The sequence below is a fragment of the Typopeltis vanoorti genome, chromosome 14 (genome assembly GCF_054136105.1).
Source record: "Typopeltis vanoorti isolate ZY-2024b chromosome 14, IOZ_Tvanoo_1.0, whole genome shotgun sequence".
In the NCBI taxonomy this organism is placed as follows: Eukaryota; Metazoa; Arthropoda; class Arachnida; order Uropygi; family Thelyphonidae; genus Typopeltis; species Typopeltis vanoorti.
In genome coordinates, this window is record NC_143562.1 from 64222511 (window position 1) to 64240287 (window position 17777).

Genomic DNA, 17777 nt, shown 5'->3' on the forward strand with positions numbered 1-17777 from the left:
TTCTTCCAAAGTTGTTCCTTCTCTTACTTGCTACATAACAAAATTTCTTTTGGATTTACTTTGATCTGCTTAGTTAATTTTTTTCGTAATCTGATTTGGCCTTTTGTACCATATTAGTACAAAAGGCCAAATCTGTAAATAAAAAGATGCTGATCATCTTTTTATTTACATTCCCTCCACAATGTTTTTTTTTTTCTCCTCGCTTTATATCTCAACTCATTCAGTTAACCTCCAGTTTATCCTTTTGACCATGGGTGCACAGTCTGATACTACTTTTCTCAATCAATCCTGACTAATTTCCATGCACTGCTGACTTTCTTTTTATTGAACTTCTGAAGCCATAGCACATTGCCTGAAGATTCCTTCTAAATATATCATAATTAGTGGTTTTATTGTTCAACATAAATGCTTTCTTGACAGAGAATTTTGCTTGTTTAGCAATGCAACTTCTCAGAGAAAGACTGCATTTTCACTCTCAGTGATTGAATGCAGTGTCTACCTTGGTTATGGTAGCTTCTTATGCTATTACCAGATCCAGCACTCTCAAACCCCTCATCCTCTCCATGACATGCTGTTTCAGGTAATTATCCATTGATGGCTGTATAAATTCCACTTTCATTTTCCATGTTCTCTTACCTACTTTTGATCTATATCCTCTTAGTTGAAGTGTCCATCAATAATAATTACTCAGCTTTTGTGTATGTTAGTCTTCCAATGCATGGCATCATCTTCTGATCTACAGCAGCAACCTGCAATATATTTTGTCTTATTGGCCTATATCTCACACCAGATAGCCTCAAATGAAACTTCTCCCCTTTAATGCTCCGTCCTGAGAGGACACAGTTCATCTCTTACCATATAAAACACCATCACCCCATTTACCTTCAACCTGGTTTGCCAAAATATGCTATTCCCTTCATTTTCTATCCTTTTCAGGACAGCCTCCTCTGTCAACCAAGTTTAGCTGATACTAACAAACTTTGAACACACTGAGTCAATCAGTGCGACAGATTTAATGCCTTTATTCCTAATACTCTTTCATATACAAACTAGCATTTGTATATGAAAGAACCAGTGCAGTGTGTGGTCAGTATTCCCATAACTATTATTATTATCCACAGATTGTGCTCAGCTCTACAATATAGCATACTTTTCATCTTCCAAGCCACTATCCTCACATGAGGCCATTCATACTACCTTTCACCCTGGCAACTATAATTTCCCATCTCCTAACACCCAGTAAACAACAGTCTCTCCAAATACCTGTGTCCTTCTTGTGTACAAATTAAATCCCTCTTATGCATTTAGCTAACATCTATCACATCAGATTCACTTGCAAATAGAATTTGCAGTACCTCTCAGGTCATTTGTACTGACCATCACTATTGTCTTATCTGCATTTTCTTGCTTCATTGCTTATATCATATATAAAGAAAGAAAACATACTGGTATGTCTTGCATGTGGAGGAACATCATCAAACTACATAGAAGTATCATGCTTATCCACCTAAGAGTTATAACATCTGATATCTCAAGTTAAAAAAAAGAAAATGTATTACATGAAAAGTTTTGGTCAGAAAATACACTTTTTTTTTTATTATAATTTTAAGTACTAGTGTGCTCTTTTCAGTGAGCACATGCAAAAACTGCATTAGTTACTCTGCAAATGGTGTGTGAGTGAGATGGTATTAGTGTCATATCAAAAATTTGAAAATGGAACAGTGAACAATGATAAAAATTTATTTTAAACTGGACAAATTCGCCTCAGAAACATTTAATCTTAAAACAGTGTACAGGGATGACTGCTTATCATGGGCATGGATTTTTAAGTGGTTCACACAATTTTGAGATGGAAGGGATTCGGTAGAAGATGATCCATAGTTAGAGGATCATCCATAGTCATCAGCAAAAATGTGGAAAACGTTTGTGAGCTCATCAACAGTGATTATTGAATCTCCACCTGAATGATTGCATAGAGATTAAATAATAGAAATAAGCAGCTCATGAAATTTTGCTGGGAAATTTAGGGAAAAGAAAGATTTGTTCATAATTCATACTCCATTCTTTGACTTCTGAGCAGAGGGTGCTCTATATGTTGCTTGCTTTGAAAATTTGTGAAATGGTTGACCAAGAGCATATCATTTTAGAGAGAATCATGACTATTAATGAACTGTAGTGCTTCCACTATGATTTAGAAACAAAATTTCATGGGGAAGTTTTTTCGCTTGGCTATGCTACCAATTATATTATAACATCTTCCCAGATGAGTCTTTGATTCCATGAGGTCTTGAGGTAATAATAATATATTTGGTTTAATCCTTTATCCAAGTGTAAGCAAACAAAGCTTGTGCCTGAAGTATTTTCAGGACTGGGGCAACTCGTGGTAAAGGTGGAGTAAGTTCTGATCACTTGCCTTAGTATCTCCCATAATTCAAAGCACATCTCTCTGCAGACATGTATAATGCTATGCATTAAGGGAAGAGCCACTACCCAGACCGGTTTCGACCTTTATTGTGGTCTCTTCAGGGGGAAGGGGGGGGGTTATGAAGGGGAGGAATTTAATAATCATGTGTTACCAATGTATAAGTATCTACAAGAAAGATATTTTTAATGAAAATGTAATTCTGTGTTTAACCACATAGAACAACTTATAGTAAAATATGTTTCTTCAGATACTCAACTAGTTTCATAAAATCACTGTGTTGCACATCATCAGTAATAGTGAATAAAATAAAAAATTAAGCTAGAAATAGGTAACCATCAAGATGTAAATATCTGAAACAAGACTAACTATGCTACGTAGCATAGTGCTAACATGCTACGAAGTCCAAACGTGCTACGAAGACACTTGATGGTTGATAGCATTAGGTGCTACTGGCATCTGTGTGTTTATATGTTCGGTCCAGACATGATGTAATATCAGTCCTTGTTTGTTGTTGCACTGTTGTATTTTATTATTTTAGATGACTCTTTAAATGCCAGAATCTGTAATTTATGTGGATTATTTCAGTTTTCTGGCACTGTCCTTTTTTTCTTCACATCTTTGAAATGTTCTGACATGCATATCTCTCCTGACCTCCCTGTCTGTCTACATAAGACATCCCACAGGCACAAGTGACCTTGTAAATGCCAGGTTTCTTAATTGGTGAATAGGAAGGTTTGGAGGCCTAAGGAGATTAGAAACGTTGCTGGGGGAGTGTGTGTGGGGGTAGAAGTCCACTTTGATACCCAGTTAATATAGCAACTTTGAAATCTTGTCACTGACTGATTGAATATAGTGAAGAATTATTCCTCCTCTGAAAACTTTTTTTTCTTGTGTTCACCTGGTTGTTGGGGGGGGGGGGGGGTTGACATAGAATTTTATTGACCAATGTTCTGTCAAAATCATTCTTTGTTAGGATGGAACTCTGAGGTAATCAAGCTTTTGGTTTCTTTTATCTATACTGCTGAAGAATTTATGTGCTGTATCTCTTACAATTTGTACAATGTTTTTTTTGTGCTGAATAGTGATGGAATTTTGTATGTGCAAGTATCATACAGCATGATCCAGCTCCTGTAAGCTGAGTAATTGAGTTTATTTTGTTTGGATACCTCTGCAAGTGTGTTTAAAAATGGTAATGTGAAAAATAAATTCTTGTAGTTGGTTAGTAGAGCCAGGCCAAATTATGAAAATGTTATTGACCTTCTTTAAATTCCAAGAGGAATTTTTTTGAGCAGAAGGAAGGACTAGCAACAGGCTCCTCTCTGTCTTTGCTACTACCAAACTTGTTCATGGAATGGTTTGACTTCATATGCATAAGTGCTAGTGGCATGCATAATGCCACCAACTATCAAGTGTCTACATAGTACATGCATGCATTCCATTGTTTGTCTTTTTTTTTTTTTCCTTCAAATATTTACATTATGATCATTATCCACTTGTAGCCTAATTTTTTTTATTTTTATTTTATCCACTATTATCTCCTGATGACATGAAATACAGTTCTTTCATGAAACTATTGGAGCCTCTGCTACTATTGGCTTGCAAAAAGTTAAGCAAGTTTGAGCGCGGTTTAATTGGAAGGAGTTAATTGTTTGATGTTGTTGGCACACTTTCCCTTGATGAGTCTTTGGACTCCCTGGAGGTGCCACATAATAATAATAATATCTGAAGAATATTTTTTTACTGATAAGTTGTACATTGTGGCGAAACACCTGCATTGCATTTTCATTATGTTCTCATACCACAGAAGCCTTTGTAACGTAACTGATATTTTTTATTTCATAGCATTGAGATGAATGCCTACTTAAAATTTCCTTATTAAGTCTAAAGAAATAATTTGCTCTTTACTTATTGTAAATCAGGTAAGCATAAATAATCTCTAATGATTTCTTACAGTATTAATTAAATATTTAAAGTTTTTATAGGGTACAATAATGGAAATAGCAGTGCTTATTGGGTGATGGAGCTACCCTACTTTCCAGCCAAAGACAAATTTACATTTAATATAAAACTTAAATTACATTAAAGGTAGATGAAAAGCATACCTGGTAGTACAATTTCAGAAGGTAGGGATTACAAGATATTTGGGAGATGACAAAATATCTTATCACCTTACCTTCTGAAATTGTACTACTAGACAACTACCCTTAATGTAATTTAAATTTTGCATTAAATATAAATTACTTTGGTTAGAAAGCAGGGTAGTTCCATCACCCAGTATGCTTTGCTATTTCCATTATGATTATTACAAGAGCAACATGAAACTAAGTTTCAGATAATTTCTGTGTTTACAGGGTACATTTTGTAGAGTATTTGATCTAGAAGCAAGTGATATGGATACTGAAGATTCTACTACTAGAACTAGGTACAGTGTAATTCAAGAAACTATATTACATAATTTCATAATGCATTTAGTGCTTCTCAACAGAAAACCTCGCGTAATTCTTTAAATAGATGTGTAAATTAGATGCATCCAATATAAGAGGGTTGAATGTGGAATGTACATCTTCAGTCTTGACTTTCATGCTGGTGAAATCAGATATCCATCTAAATTGAGTCTTTAGAGGCACTTGTGATATTACGAACATTAATCTTTCTTAAAAGTATTATCTTTTGAAATCAAATCCATTGTTGTTATTCTGCTTTTTTTTGAATTGTCACTTTACTGGAGATAAGCTGTAAATTTCCATTCAAAATATCCAATTTTATAATTTATTAATGAATTTCTCGTGTATGTATTCAAAGATCATTTTTAGATATAGTCAGTGGTGAGCTATAAGGGTCTCACCCGAGCCCTTTGTTAAATTTTTCCCAAATTTGTGAGCCCCTTGTTTTTCTTGTTTACTTTTTTATGTTTTCAAAAAAAAAAAAAAAACAACCACATAATATTTTGAAATATATTAAGCGTCAAACTCGTACGTTAACCTAACAAAGTGATTTTATTAAATAAAATATTATAGTTACTGTTACCACCATTTTACAAATAAGAAATTCACTTTTGATAATCACATATAAATAAATAAGACTATAAAATAATGCCCCTTGATTGATACCGTTGATTATCACTTGAAGTATAAAAACAAAAGAGAAATATAATGTACTTCAATAGATAATATTTATTTATTCTTTATAGATTGCTTGTCATAAAAAACTTCTATCACAAACAAAAGAAATTGATTTTGTTTATAAAAAAAAATGCGGACTATTGCATATGTGCAATTATAAAAGATTTTCTTATTATATTTTGATAGATAAAAATGTTTTTCCTATGTAAGATAAATTACACAAATGATTGTGTGCAAATATTTCATGTTTAGATCATGAAATATTTGTTTAAAAATGATAGCCTTTACAGGTTGATTGTCCTCTCATAACTTTTGATTGGCATTTGTACACAAGCTGTATTAATAAACGTTTTTGTGTGAAATACGCCTTTTTTTTTTTTTTTTTTTTTTGCTAGACAATGCGACCCCTTTGTTAAAATTTCCACAGCTCACCACTGGATATAACCCATATTTTTGTTATCATTATTACCAAATGACCTCCCCCCCTCCACCTTACACAGAGTCTCAAGGCTCATCTTGGGAAGCCGCTCTACTACACAATGTTACATAATCCAGTATCTGTATACACTGTTTTCTGCAAAGTACACAGCATTTTGCATGTGTTCTCTGACCAAATTGCCTTTTTGAGATGAAGAACCAGTTTTCAGGAGAAAAAACACTGCTACTTGTGTATAGCCAGTCTATCCTGCATGAACTCATGGAAGAGGCCACAGATGAATCTTCTGTCAACTACAAAAAGGAAAGAAGCCAACTTTTGAAACAGAAGCAAGGAGGTAGAATAAATTTTTTAAAGTCATTTGATGAAGGGGAAGGTCACAAGTGGGATTCCACAGAGACCAGTACTGGGGCCTTTTACTTTTTAACCTTTATGTCAATGATATTGCCATTGGGTTGCAAGGAGATATTCAGTTATTTGAAGATGATGGGAAGCTTGGAAGGGTAATTAGTATTAGTGCTGATATTTTGCCTCTTCAAAGATGGGAAAGCTGAAACAATGAACAAAAGAATAGGGATATATAAGCTATAAATGTAAGATCTTTAAATATTGGATCCATAGATGGGAGGCTGCATACTCTGTTGGCAGATCTTTATTAGAGGAAGTAGATGATGTAAGAGAGTTTATTGTCAATAAAAATTTGAAGTTTAGGGCACATTGCAAAGGTGATAAAGGCAATCCAGAGGACTGCTGCAATACTAAGATGGAATTTGACTAGTAGAGATAAGAGTGGTGATTACATTGTATAAATCTCTGGTCAGGCCCCCATCTGGGCTATTGTGCCCAGATCTGGTCATCAGGATTTGAAGAGTATAAATTAACCTTGGAGATGGTACAAGAAGTGAATAATCAAAATGATATCAGGACTCTACAATGTTAATTATGATGATAGACTGAGGGCATTCAAACTGCAGAGGTTAGTGGAAAGAAGATGAAGGTATGACATGATTGAGATATTTAAGTTGTTAATAGGTATTTACAGGATCAACAGAGAGGGAGGGTGGTGATTTTTTGTATAATAGAACAAGGACAAGAGGCCATCCCTGATAGTTGCAAAAGAAGGTGGTGAATAGGATGGTTAGAAGTATCTTATTTTGCATGGAAGTTGGTTGGGCCATAGAATTCATTGTCTGATAGTGGTGAATGTGCAGACAGCGATGGGTTTAAGAGTGTTATGATAGACTTTGTGTTGTCTAAGTTTGACTTCCAATGATGAGTCTTGTGACTCCATTGGAGGTCTGGAATAATACGAATAATAAGCGATCTTTTCTGGGATGACTTTCATAATAATACAGTTCATCCTAAATACAGGAAAACCTCACTTAATGCGATTAATTAATCCATCAATTAATGTGTGCTAAGCGAAATTGTTAATCGAATACAATAAACAGTAGGAATGATTATAATTCATTCATCAGTTAGCATAAATTTGAAAAAAAAATTATAAGTTATGCTAAAGGATAAAATCATCAAAGTTAATAAAAATCAATTACTTAAATTTTTATTTAATGTATAAACATTTGATTGAGCTACTTTTTTTTTTTTTTTACAAAGTAAAGATGTTTGAATAGTGCTCGACTTTTTCATCTTGTCATGCAATTTGCGATAGCTGGCAATTCATTATCAACATTTCGGCAGACTTCGAAGCTTCGTTCCATATCAGGATCAGCACCGAACAAAATTTCCTTAGCATGCTGAATTGAAAACTAGTGCAAGTTCTTTTGAGTTAGCTTCTTAGTCGTGACATTCTCTTCTTGTTTGCACTCCTTATCTTCTTCATATGCATGCTGTTCTTCTAGTTGAAGGAGATCATTCTCGTTTAACTATTCTGAATGGAAATCAAGCAAGTTTTTCAGCTTTTCCTCTGTCGTAATGACTTCTCTTATTATTACTGCCGCTTTCTTTACCAGTCTTTCTCTTTTCCATATCAGGAGTTGAATATAATAAAGCCTTATAGGTATCTAAATTAAAGCAAAATGAAGAAAAAAGTGATTGTGCAAGAGAACATTGCAAGCGCACGTGTGCGCTTGCAATGATAGTTTTGAGTCAAATGCTGAGTGTCGCTGGCCCACCACCCACAGCACTTCCAATGCCCACTGGCAGCTACATTGACAAGTGCCGCCATTCACAGCAGATAGATGACAAAAATTTCACGTAATGTAAAATTGCCAGCTTTCGCAAAACGTAAAAAAAATTGCGTTTACTGATTAATTACTTGCTTAAAGCAGGAAATAGCATGGCTGAGTGAAATGATACTAACTGATTATCGCACATATGGATTCATGTTAAGCGAAGTTTTCCTGTAAGCAGATATTTTTCTGATGTGGGTTTCTCTGGTGTAGAGACATGTTACATCTTGCCCACTCTTAAATCTTCTTGTAAGAGTGGGTATTTTGTGCACTGAAAAGTTATCAGAAGCTGATTTATTTAGCAGTGAAAAAGAAGAAACAGTAATAAATCATTGAATTTTTTTCCATATTGAATTTCCACATCACCCAAATGTTGAAACATCAAGGATAAGCCATCATAAAAAAAAGAAGGGGGAAAAAAGTCCAATATAAGTGAAATAGGACTTCCTCTTGTAATCCCCTCTATTTGTTAGTATATTTTTATTCATAAGTTGGATATACTGAATATATCAAGAAATCAAAAAGTTGAATAACATCAAGAGAATCTTATTTTTCAAATTTAAAGCTTGTCTTGTAAAATAATATTAGTAAATAAAGAGGTTTAGCTTACCATGACATCATTATTTATTAGATGAAGAGCTTTTATTTTGGAAATAAAATCAACTGTGTTCTTTATGTGTGAAGAATAATTATGTAACTGATAAGAACTTTTCAGGAAAGGACTTTAAAACCTAATAAATGAGGCAGTGGTGCAGTTAACTATTGGTCATTATAGATTTTCTGCTTTGTCTCTTTGACAGCCCATAAATCTTTTGGTGTTTCACCATGGAAGGTAGGAAATTATAGCCTCTTTCTCCCAAAATGCCACTTAACTGGTTTTATGTATGACCTTGGAGAATATGATAGCACTTAAGAAGGATTATGATGGCAAATGATTTGATGCACAGATTGTGTAGAAGGAATGAGTGCAAGTTTTTGAATGTATGGAATGAATATGAGGGAAGAATGGACTTATATAAGCGAGACAGCCCACAACTGAATGTATTAGGAGTCTGGAGCAATTATTTACTGGTATGAAACCTAATATGGAAGTCAGAAAAACTAAATCACGATGAGGAGAATTATGAGAATTTATAGGTAAGAGCAACCGAGTTATGCAACTGTATTAATAATATGAATGTGCATAATTACAAAGTATTATGATGAGAGGATGATTGTGTACTTGTCTGGTTTAGACTTATTAAGTGTGTGCATGGAAATTGGCATAAGTGAGCTATTAGATGCAAATAGAGATCTGTCTGCAAGTTTCCTGATTTGGTTATGCAGATCACCAAGCTGAGTATAAAAAAAAAAGGAAACATAATGTCTGTGCAAACACCAGGAGTATCAGGAGGAAAAGGATAGAAGTTGTTGCCTTAATGAGTATGTTATATCCTCAGATTGTAGGCATTAGTGACACCTGGCTCTCAGAGGCAGATATATTATTATTACCCCAAGACCTCATGGAGTCAAAGACTCATCTGGTAGGTCCTTTTATCACACACACATCTCATCATACCATGCTTTAAACACACTCGTATTCTCTGCAGACACCACACTCTCAGGCAAGGCATTCCATCATTCACAACTCTGTATGAAAAAAACCTGCATCTCACTCCCCTACTCACACCTTCTTTATACAGTTTCCAGGGATGACCTCTGGTTCTCCCCTGATCTTCCATTATTCTCTGTAGAACTTCTCCACCATTGATCTTATAACAACCCCTTACCAACTTGTAGGTCTCTATCACATCTCTCCTCTCCACCAGACTCTGCAAATTACATCTTCTCAATCTTTCCTCATACTCAACATTCCAGAGGTCAGAAACTACCTTAGTCAGTCGCCTTTGGACCCTTTCCAACATCTCTTCATCCTTCTGAAAACCTGGTGACCAAATCTGGGCACAATAGTCCATGTGTGGCCTAATCAAAGCCTTATACAATGGAACAAGAATCTCCCTACTTCTACTCGTCAATGTCCTCCGCATCATTCCCAGAAGCCTTTGTGTTGTCTTCACAATTTTGGCGATGTGTCTACTAAATTTTAGATCCTTATCCACTATCATCCCAGATCTCTTATTTCCTCTACCTCCAACAATATATTCTCACCAAGCATAAATTCTGCATCCCATCTTTGTTTTCCAAATTTTAAAACCTTACATTTTGCAACATTGAACTCACATCCCCATTTCCATGCCCAATCACTCAATTTATTCATGTCTTCTTGCAAGGCCACAACATCTTCACTACTCTTTATGGTTCATCCCAACTTTGTATCATCTGCAAACAACTGAATATCTCCATCCAACTCCTCGCCAATATTATTAATATACAAGTTAAACAGTAATGGCCCTAAAACAGACCCCTGAAGCACTCCACTAGTGATTTTCCTTTTCCTGGATATCGCACCCCCATACACAACTTGTTGATACCTATCAGATAGCCAGTCTGCAATCCAATGCACTAAGCTAATATCCAACCCCATTGGCTCTAGTTTGACTGTCAACTTATCATGAGGTACTCTATCAAAAGTCTTTGCGAAATACAAGTATATTACTGTGTATCCTTCTCCTCTGTCCAAGGAAGCAGTCACTTTATTGTAATAAGTAAGTAGATTACTAAAACATGACCTCCCTTTAGCAAATCCATGCTGTCCATCAAAGATAATACCATTGTTGTCAACCCAACTCTGGATCCTAGTTCTCACAAGCTTCTCCAACAACTTAACCACAACACCTGACACACAGATAGGCATATAGTTTGATGCTTGAGTTCGATCACCTCCTTTATGAAGTGGCACAATCTTGCCCTCCCTCCACTTCTTAGGAACTTGACCAAGTGCAAGACTCGTATTAAAAAAATATGTCAAGGCAGGTGTCAACTCCCTGGCACATTCCTTCAGAATACGTGGTGATATATTATCAAGTCCCACGGCCTTATTTACATCTAGTTTACTCAACTCCCCAAACACCCCTTGCTTACTTACAGTCAGTTTCTCCTCCCCATCATCAACTGCTTTCAATCTCTCCATGAAGTCACATTCACAAGATTGAAAGATCTTCATGAACTGCTCATTAAATATCTCCACACATTCTGCAACAGTTGTCTTTATACCATTTTCTCCAATCAATATCATCCTTCCATAATCATTCTCTCTTTTGCTGGCTACTTATCAAAAGAACTCCCTAGGATTATTTTTCGCTTCATTAGCTAACTGTTGTTCATACATCTCTTTAGCTACTCTCACCAACCAAGTCACTCTCCTTGTCTGGTCTTTATAGACCTCATGAAATTGGTTATTTCCACTTCTCTTATGTTGTCTCCACGATGCCCTTTTTCTCTGTATCGCATGCTTAATCTCTTTATTCATCCATCTCACACCTTCCTTATTTAATCTTCTCACCCTTGGAATACATTTAGACATTGCATCTACTAGATAGTTTTTGAAAATCCCCCAAGCTGCATTGATCTCTTTTCCAGCTAACTCCTCATTCCACGCTACGCCCGCAAGCTGTCTCCACATATACCCTTTTCTCACAGGGGTCCTCGCACTGCTGGCAACCACCCAAGTAATCACCTCATGGTCACTCTCACCAATTGGTGGATGATTTGACACTTCATTTATAATTACATCCTTGCGTGCCCTCTGTTACATACTGTCTGAGGTAGTTATCCCTCAACAACTCAAGAAACTCATTTTCTTTACTTCCAGTTGCTATCTCATCATTCCAGTCTATATTGCCATAATTAAAATCGCCCATAATGATCACCCTTTTTTTTATTTGCTTGGCTAATTTGACTATACATTTCACTATCACCACTATCCACATTACCTGGTCTATAACATCAACCCACCAAGTATTTGATTCCATTCACCTCTATCTCACACCATACTTCCTCAAAACCACTGGCACTATTTCCGTCTTGCATCTCTACTTTGTATGGACATAAGTCTTTCTCTATCATCAATAGCACTTCCCCTCCCTTTTTACCCTTCTATCCTCACGAAACACATCATACCCTTCCATCTCTATTCCTATCAGGATGTCATCCTCTTCCAACCATATCTCACTTATTCTGACAATCTTTGGGTGAACAGATGCAATTAGTGCAACCATTTCATCTGCCTTGTTTCTTATACTTCTAGCATTGGTATACAAACACAACAGCTCATTTCTGGATCTACAGCTAGTTCCACTGATACCACTCACTCGATGTGATCTGAGTTTAAATTTTTTATGTTTAAATTTTTTCTATTACTGATTCCTGGTTCAATTCTTTCATAATTTCTTCATTTCTTTTGTGATCTAATAGTGTATACTTTGCAGTTTTTCTCATTTACTTCATTTCAGATGTTATTAATCTTTGTTTTTGTTTTATTGTGCAGATTTCACTTCCATACAATAAGACTAGTAGAGCTAATGTCTTGTATACTTTTAGTCTGGTTTGTTTTTGTACTAGGATAGGTTTAAATATAGAGTTAATCACACCTGTTATTTTTAAATATTTTGCAATTTTTAGATTTATCTTTTTCATTTTCATATGTAATCATACATCCTAGGTAGTTAAATGAATTCAGTTGTTCTGAAATCTTATTATCTATTACTATTTTAGTTCTTACTGGATTTTGTCCTTTATAGGCTATCGTTTTTGATTTTTCTGTTGATATTATCATTCCATAATCTTTGGCTATCTCATTTAAATGTAAAATATCTTTCTGTATGTCGTCTTCAGAATAGGAGAAAGTTTAATACCTTGATGAAAATTTTTATTCCATTTTATTATTATTTCATTTAGATAAATATTAAAAAGAGTTGTTGAAAGGGGACATCCCTGTCGGACTCCTTGGTTTATCTCTCACGTATATGATAGCTCACAATTTAATCTTATTTGTATTTGATTATTTTCATATATACTGATAACTTTTAGAATATTATTTGGTATTTGTCTTTCTTTTAATATGTTAAATAAAATGCTTCTTTTAACTTTGTCAAATGCTTTTTCAAAGTCAATAAATGTAATATGTGTTTCTAAATTGGTAGGGCTAATATTTCCATTTATATTTCCAGGAATTTAGAATACTTATACTCTATAATTTTTAGGATCATCTCTACTACTTTTTTTAAAGATGTGGATCACAACTGCTTTTTTCCATTCTTGTTGTATTCTTGGTTTTAATCCTTTTTCCAAGGAAGTAAAACAATGTTTTTCATGTGAAATATATTTACGTCTGAGCTGTTTGTATATAGAGGCTAATGACTTTTATCACTTGTCTTAGTATGTATCCCATAATGCAAAGTACACCTCCTTTTGGGCATGTATAATGCATTGCATAATGGGAAGGACCATTATCCAGACTAGTTTGCCTTTATTGTGGTCTCATCAGTGGAAGCTAGACCCGAGAGAGATAACAAGGTTGAAGTAATGCAGAAGCCTGTGTGTGTGCACACACACATGGGAACTAGTGAATAAAGAAATATTTATATTTATTAGCAGCATAGCAAGTGGTATATCTCAGGTAAAAAAAGAGAACACAATTTGGTGTAAAGTGGATGACTAATGATATCAAGTGGGAACTGCAGATGAAAAAGAGGTTATGGAGAATGTATAAAGAGAGGTGGAGAAGGGAGGAGAGCAGTTGCATGAGGAATATAAGACTCAGGCTAGGAAAGTGACTAGCATGGTAAGGAAGGCAAAACTTGAATATGAAAAGAGATTAGTCCTGATATCCTTGGGAAATCCTAAGGAATTCTTTTGCTATGTAGCCAGCAAGATGAGAAATGATTGTGGAAGAATGAGACTGTTAGACGAAAATGAGAGTAGAAAGATGATGCAGAAGACAGTGGAGTTATTCAGTGATCACTTTATTGGGTATTTCATTGTGGGAAAGGAGGTTTTATTATTAGAGGGGATGAGGAGCATTCAAGATTTACAAGTACAAGAAGAGAATATGTGTTACAAATACACTACACTACATGTCAATAAGGCAACAGGACTGAATGAGATTTCACTATTTGTTTTAAAAGAATGTGCTAAGGAACCGATAGCTCTGTTAACTTAGCTTGTCGATGAGGATCTTGTTTTGGGAAATATACAAAAGTGGAAGGGGGATAAGATAATGGCATTGCATAAGTGTAGTGGTAGAATGGAAGTGTCAAACTACAGTCCAGTTTGTATTTCTGTTAAAATTTTGCGGAGAAATTAGTGAGAGATTGCATACAGCATTGGGAAGATCAGGGTAATGTTATCTGTGATGGTCGCCATGGATTTATTAAGAGACACATTTGTTTTAGTAATCTAATTGCCTTTTATACTAAAGTAACAAGAGTGGTTGATGAGGGGGGGGAGATATATACAGTAAAACCTCGATTTAATAGACTAATAGGGGCTAAGGGATGTGTCCGTTAAATCGCAGATTTTTTAAAATAAAAATATCTGTAACATTATACTGCAATTTTATCAATATTAGCATTGTAATAACAAAAATTGTTTTACAAACAATTTTCACACTTTTAGATAAGTTAATGTTCGATGTTGAGGCACTTGGTTTAGGTAATCCTGCTTTGAAAAAAACTATTAAGTTTTTTTGAACTTTTGAATTCTGTTTTTTTTTATAATAAATTCCCTAAAATTACGAAAATGTGCATAATAAAACTGCCACGAAGAGTTATGCTGCATGACAAAAGAACCAATTACAGTGAGATTGGTGTGATCACATCCTAATCATTCGGCGAACATGTTTTATGAGTGGTGACTCATTTATGTCGGCTAAATTACTACAGTGTTTTTCAACATATGATGGCCTATTTGCCAAAATTTGTTAAAAATAACAGGAAATTAATAACAAAAAATAACCTGTTAATTTAATTATAACCAAATCTTGGTTAAAAGGATTTTAAAATTAACAGGGTGTTAATTTTTACACGTGACATACGGACTGGAAATTTTGTCCGTTAAATCGAGGGTTTACTGTACTGCATTTGTTTTTGGATTTAAAAAGGCATTTGCCACATAAGCTGATATTTAAGTTACAGCATATTGGTTTAGATATCAGGTTAGTGAATTGATTGGGGATTGGCTGTCAGATGGATATCAGAGTTGTGTATCAAGGAAGCAGAAGGTTACAACTGGGATTGCTCGGCACTCAGTATTGGTACCTGTTTAACCTTTATATCATTGACATTGTTAATGGATTTCAGGGAGATATTCAATTGTTTACAGATGATGTAAAACTGGGATGGGTTATTAGTAATAGTCCAATGTAGTAGTCCTTCAGGAGGATTTGAATAAGCTGAACAGATGGGCAAATGAAAGGGGGAAGGGATCAGTTTAATGTAACTAAATGTAAGGTCTTGAAGTTTGAGATCCATTGATGGGAGGCTGCATACTCTGTTGGAGGCATAGGACTTTAGGGTGATTGATAGAAACCTGAAGTTTAGGGGGACATATTGCAAAGGTGATGATGGTAACCCTGAGGGTTGCTGCAATTGAGGACTCTGATCAACAGAAAGAGTGGCAATTCTAATGTATAAAGTCCTGGTCAGACCACATCTGTATTATTGTGCTCACATTTGGTCACCAGGATTTGGATGGGATAAATTAACCTTGGAAGGGTGCAGAGGTGGATAACAAAAGTGATATCAGGACTGTACTACGTTAGCTATGAGGATAAACTGAGGATATGCTGACTGCAGAGTTTGATAAATAGGAGAGGTGATATGATTGAGACATTTAGGTTATTGAGAGGGTGTTACAGGGTGAGTTCTTTCATGTGGTATAACAAGAGGAAGGAGCAAGGATAGGGGGGGGCCATCCCTGGAAATTACAAATGGAAGTAGTGAGTAAGAGGGTGAGGAGTGGCTTTTTGCATGGAGGGTGTTGGACCATGGAATACATTGTCTGATATGGTAGATAGAGCATGAACACTGAATGACTTCAAGGAATGGTATGATAGGCTGTGTGTTGTTTAGATTGGCCTCCAATGATGAGTTTTATGCCTCCTTGGAGATCTTGAATAGTAATAATTTATTTTTTATTTTTTTCCAGAAAAGTTATTTCAGTATATGTGCACTAGAACTCTTAAATGGGAAGAGCTTAGGAAATTTTGTTTTAAGCTTTCTCATATCATAAAGCAACATCAATGTTTGGATGGTCCAGCTTCTTCTGAAGTCTCAGTGCCACTGATGAGATCTTGATAAAAGTTGAAACCAATGTGGATAGTGACTCTTTCCATAATGCATAGCATTATACATGTCTGAAAGGAAGTGTGCTTTGCATTATGGGATACTAAGGAAATTGATGTGAAGTCATCAGTCTCTATACAAAAGTATTCTAGTTTTGAAGACCTCACCTCACGTGCAAACTTTGGTTGCTTGCACTTGTATACAAGATTAAACTTGCCATAAATTATAACCTTTTTATTTTGTTAAAAATCCCATTGCAGTTTTTATAATGTCAGTTCTACTCATGATGGATTGCAAACCTATGGTGCATTTGTGCATAATTGCTAATGTTGGATAATGTTGAAAATCCTACTCTGGAAACTAAATATGGAACTTTGCCAAGCTATTTCACACATTAAGCAGGATGATAGTGGTCTCATGTCAGTCAAAGGAATTCATCTACCATTTAAAGACATTCATAGACATCTGTGTCCACAGTGAGATTCAAACTGATATCCTCTGAAAGGAAGTGTGCTTTGCATTATGGGATACTAAGGAAATTGATGTGAAGTCATCAGTCTCTATACAAAAGTATTCTAGTTTTGAAGACCTCACCTCACGTGCAAACTTTGGTTGCTTGCACTTGTATACAAGATTAAACTTGCCATAAATTATAACCTTTTTATTTTGTTAAAAATCCCATTGCAGTTTTTATAATGTCAGTTCTACTCATGATGGATTGCAAACCTATGGTGCATTTGTGCATAATTGCTAATGTTGGATAATGTTGAAAATCCTACTCTGGAAACTAAATATGGAACTTTGCCAAGCTCTTTCACACATTAAGCAGGATGATAGTGGTCTCATGTCAGTCAAAGGAATTCATCTACCATTTAAAGACATTCATAGACATCTGTGTCCACAGTGAGATTCAAACTGATATCCTCTGAAAGGAAGTGTGCTTTGCATTATGGGATACTAAGGAAATTGATGTGAAGTCATCAGTCTCTATACAAAAGTATTCTAGTTTTGAAGACCTCACCTCACGTGCAAAGCGTCAGCAATGCTGGCATATTAATTTGCAAAACAGATAATCTACTTAGGTACTTGCTTGGCACAAATAACTTTCTTCCTAAACTACTTCTCAGTGAAATAAATTCCTTTGTTCCTCTTCTTACTATAAACTATTTTCCTTTATACAAATCTGGCTTTTACATCATGTGTAGCAAATGTTGATGATAATAAAAATAAAGCATGTGATAATTACAGAGTTACATGACATCTGATCCATTCAACACCAGGAATGGATCAGATGTGGGTCATCTTTTGTGGGTCTTTTGCTGCTTTTCACTAACAAAACTAAGCCCATTCTGATATCAACAAAGATTACACTAAACCATATTG

At 35.1% G+C, this 17777-nt stretch overlaps 1 protein-coding gene across 1 annotated transcript in view; it reads left to right on the top strand.

Annotated features, from left to right (window-relative positions):
• Positions 1-17777, top strand: part of Pde11 (Phosphodiesterase 11) — a 384638-nt gene that overhangs the window by 169362 nt on the left and 197499 nt on the right. Inside the window, exon 6 of the mRNA XM_090404525.1 lies at positions 4777-4847. Coding sequence (XP_090260651.1) covers positions 4777-4847 — 71 coding nt within the window. The remainder of the gene's footprint in view (positions 1-4776; positions 4848-17777) is intronic.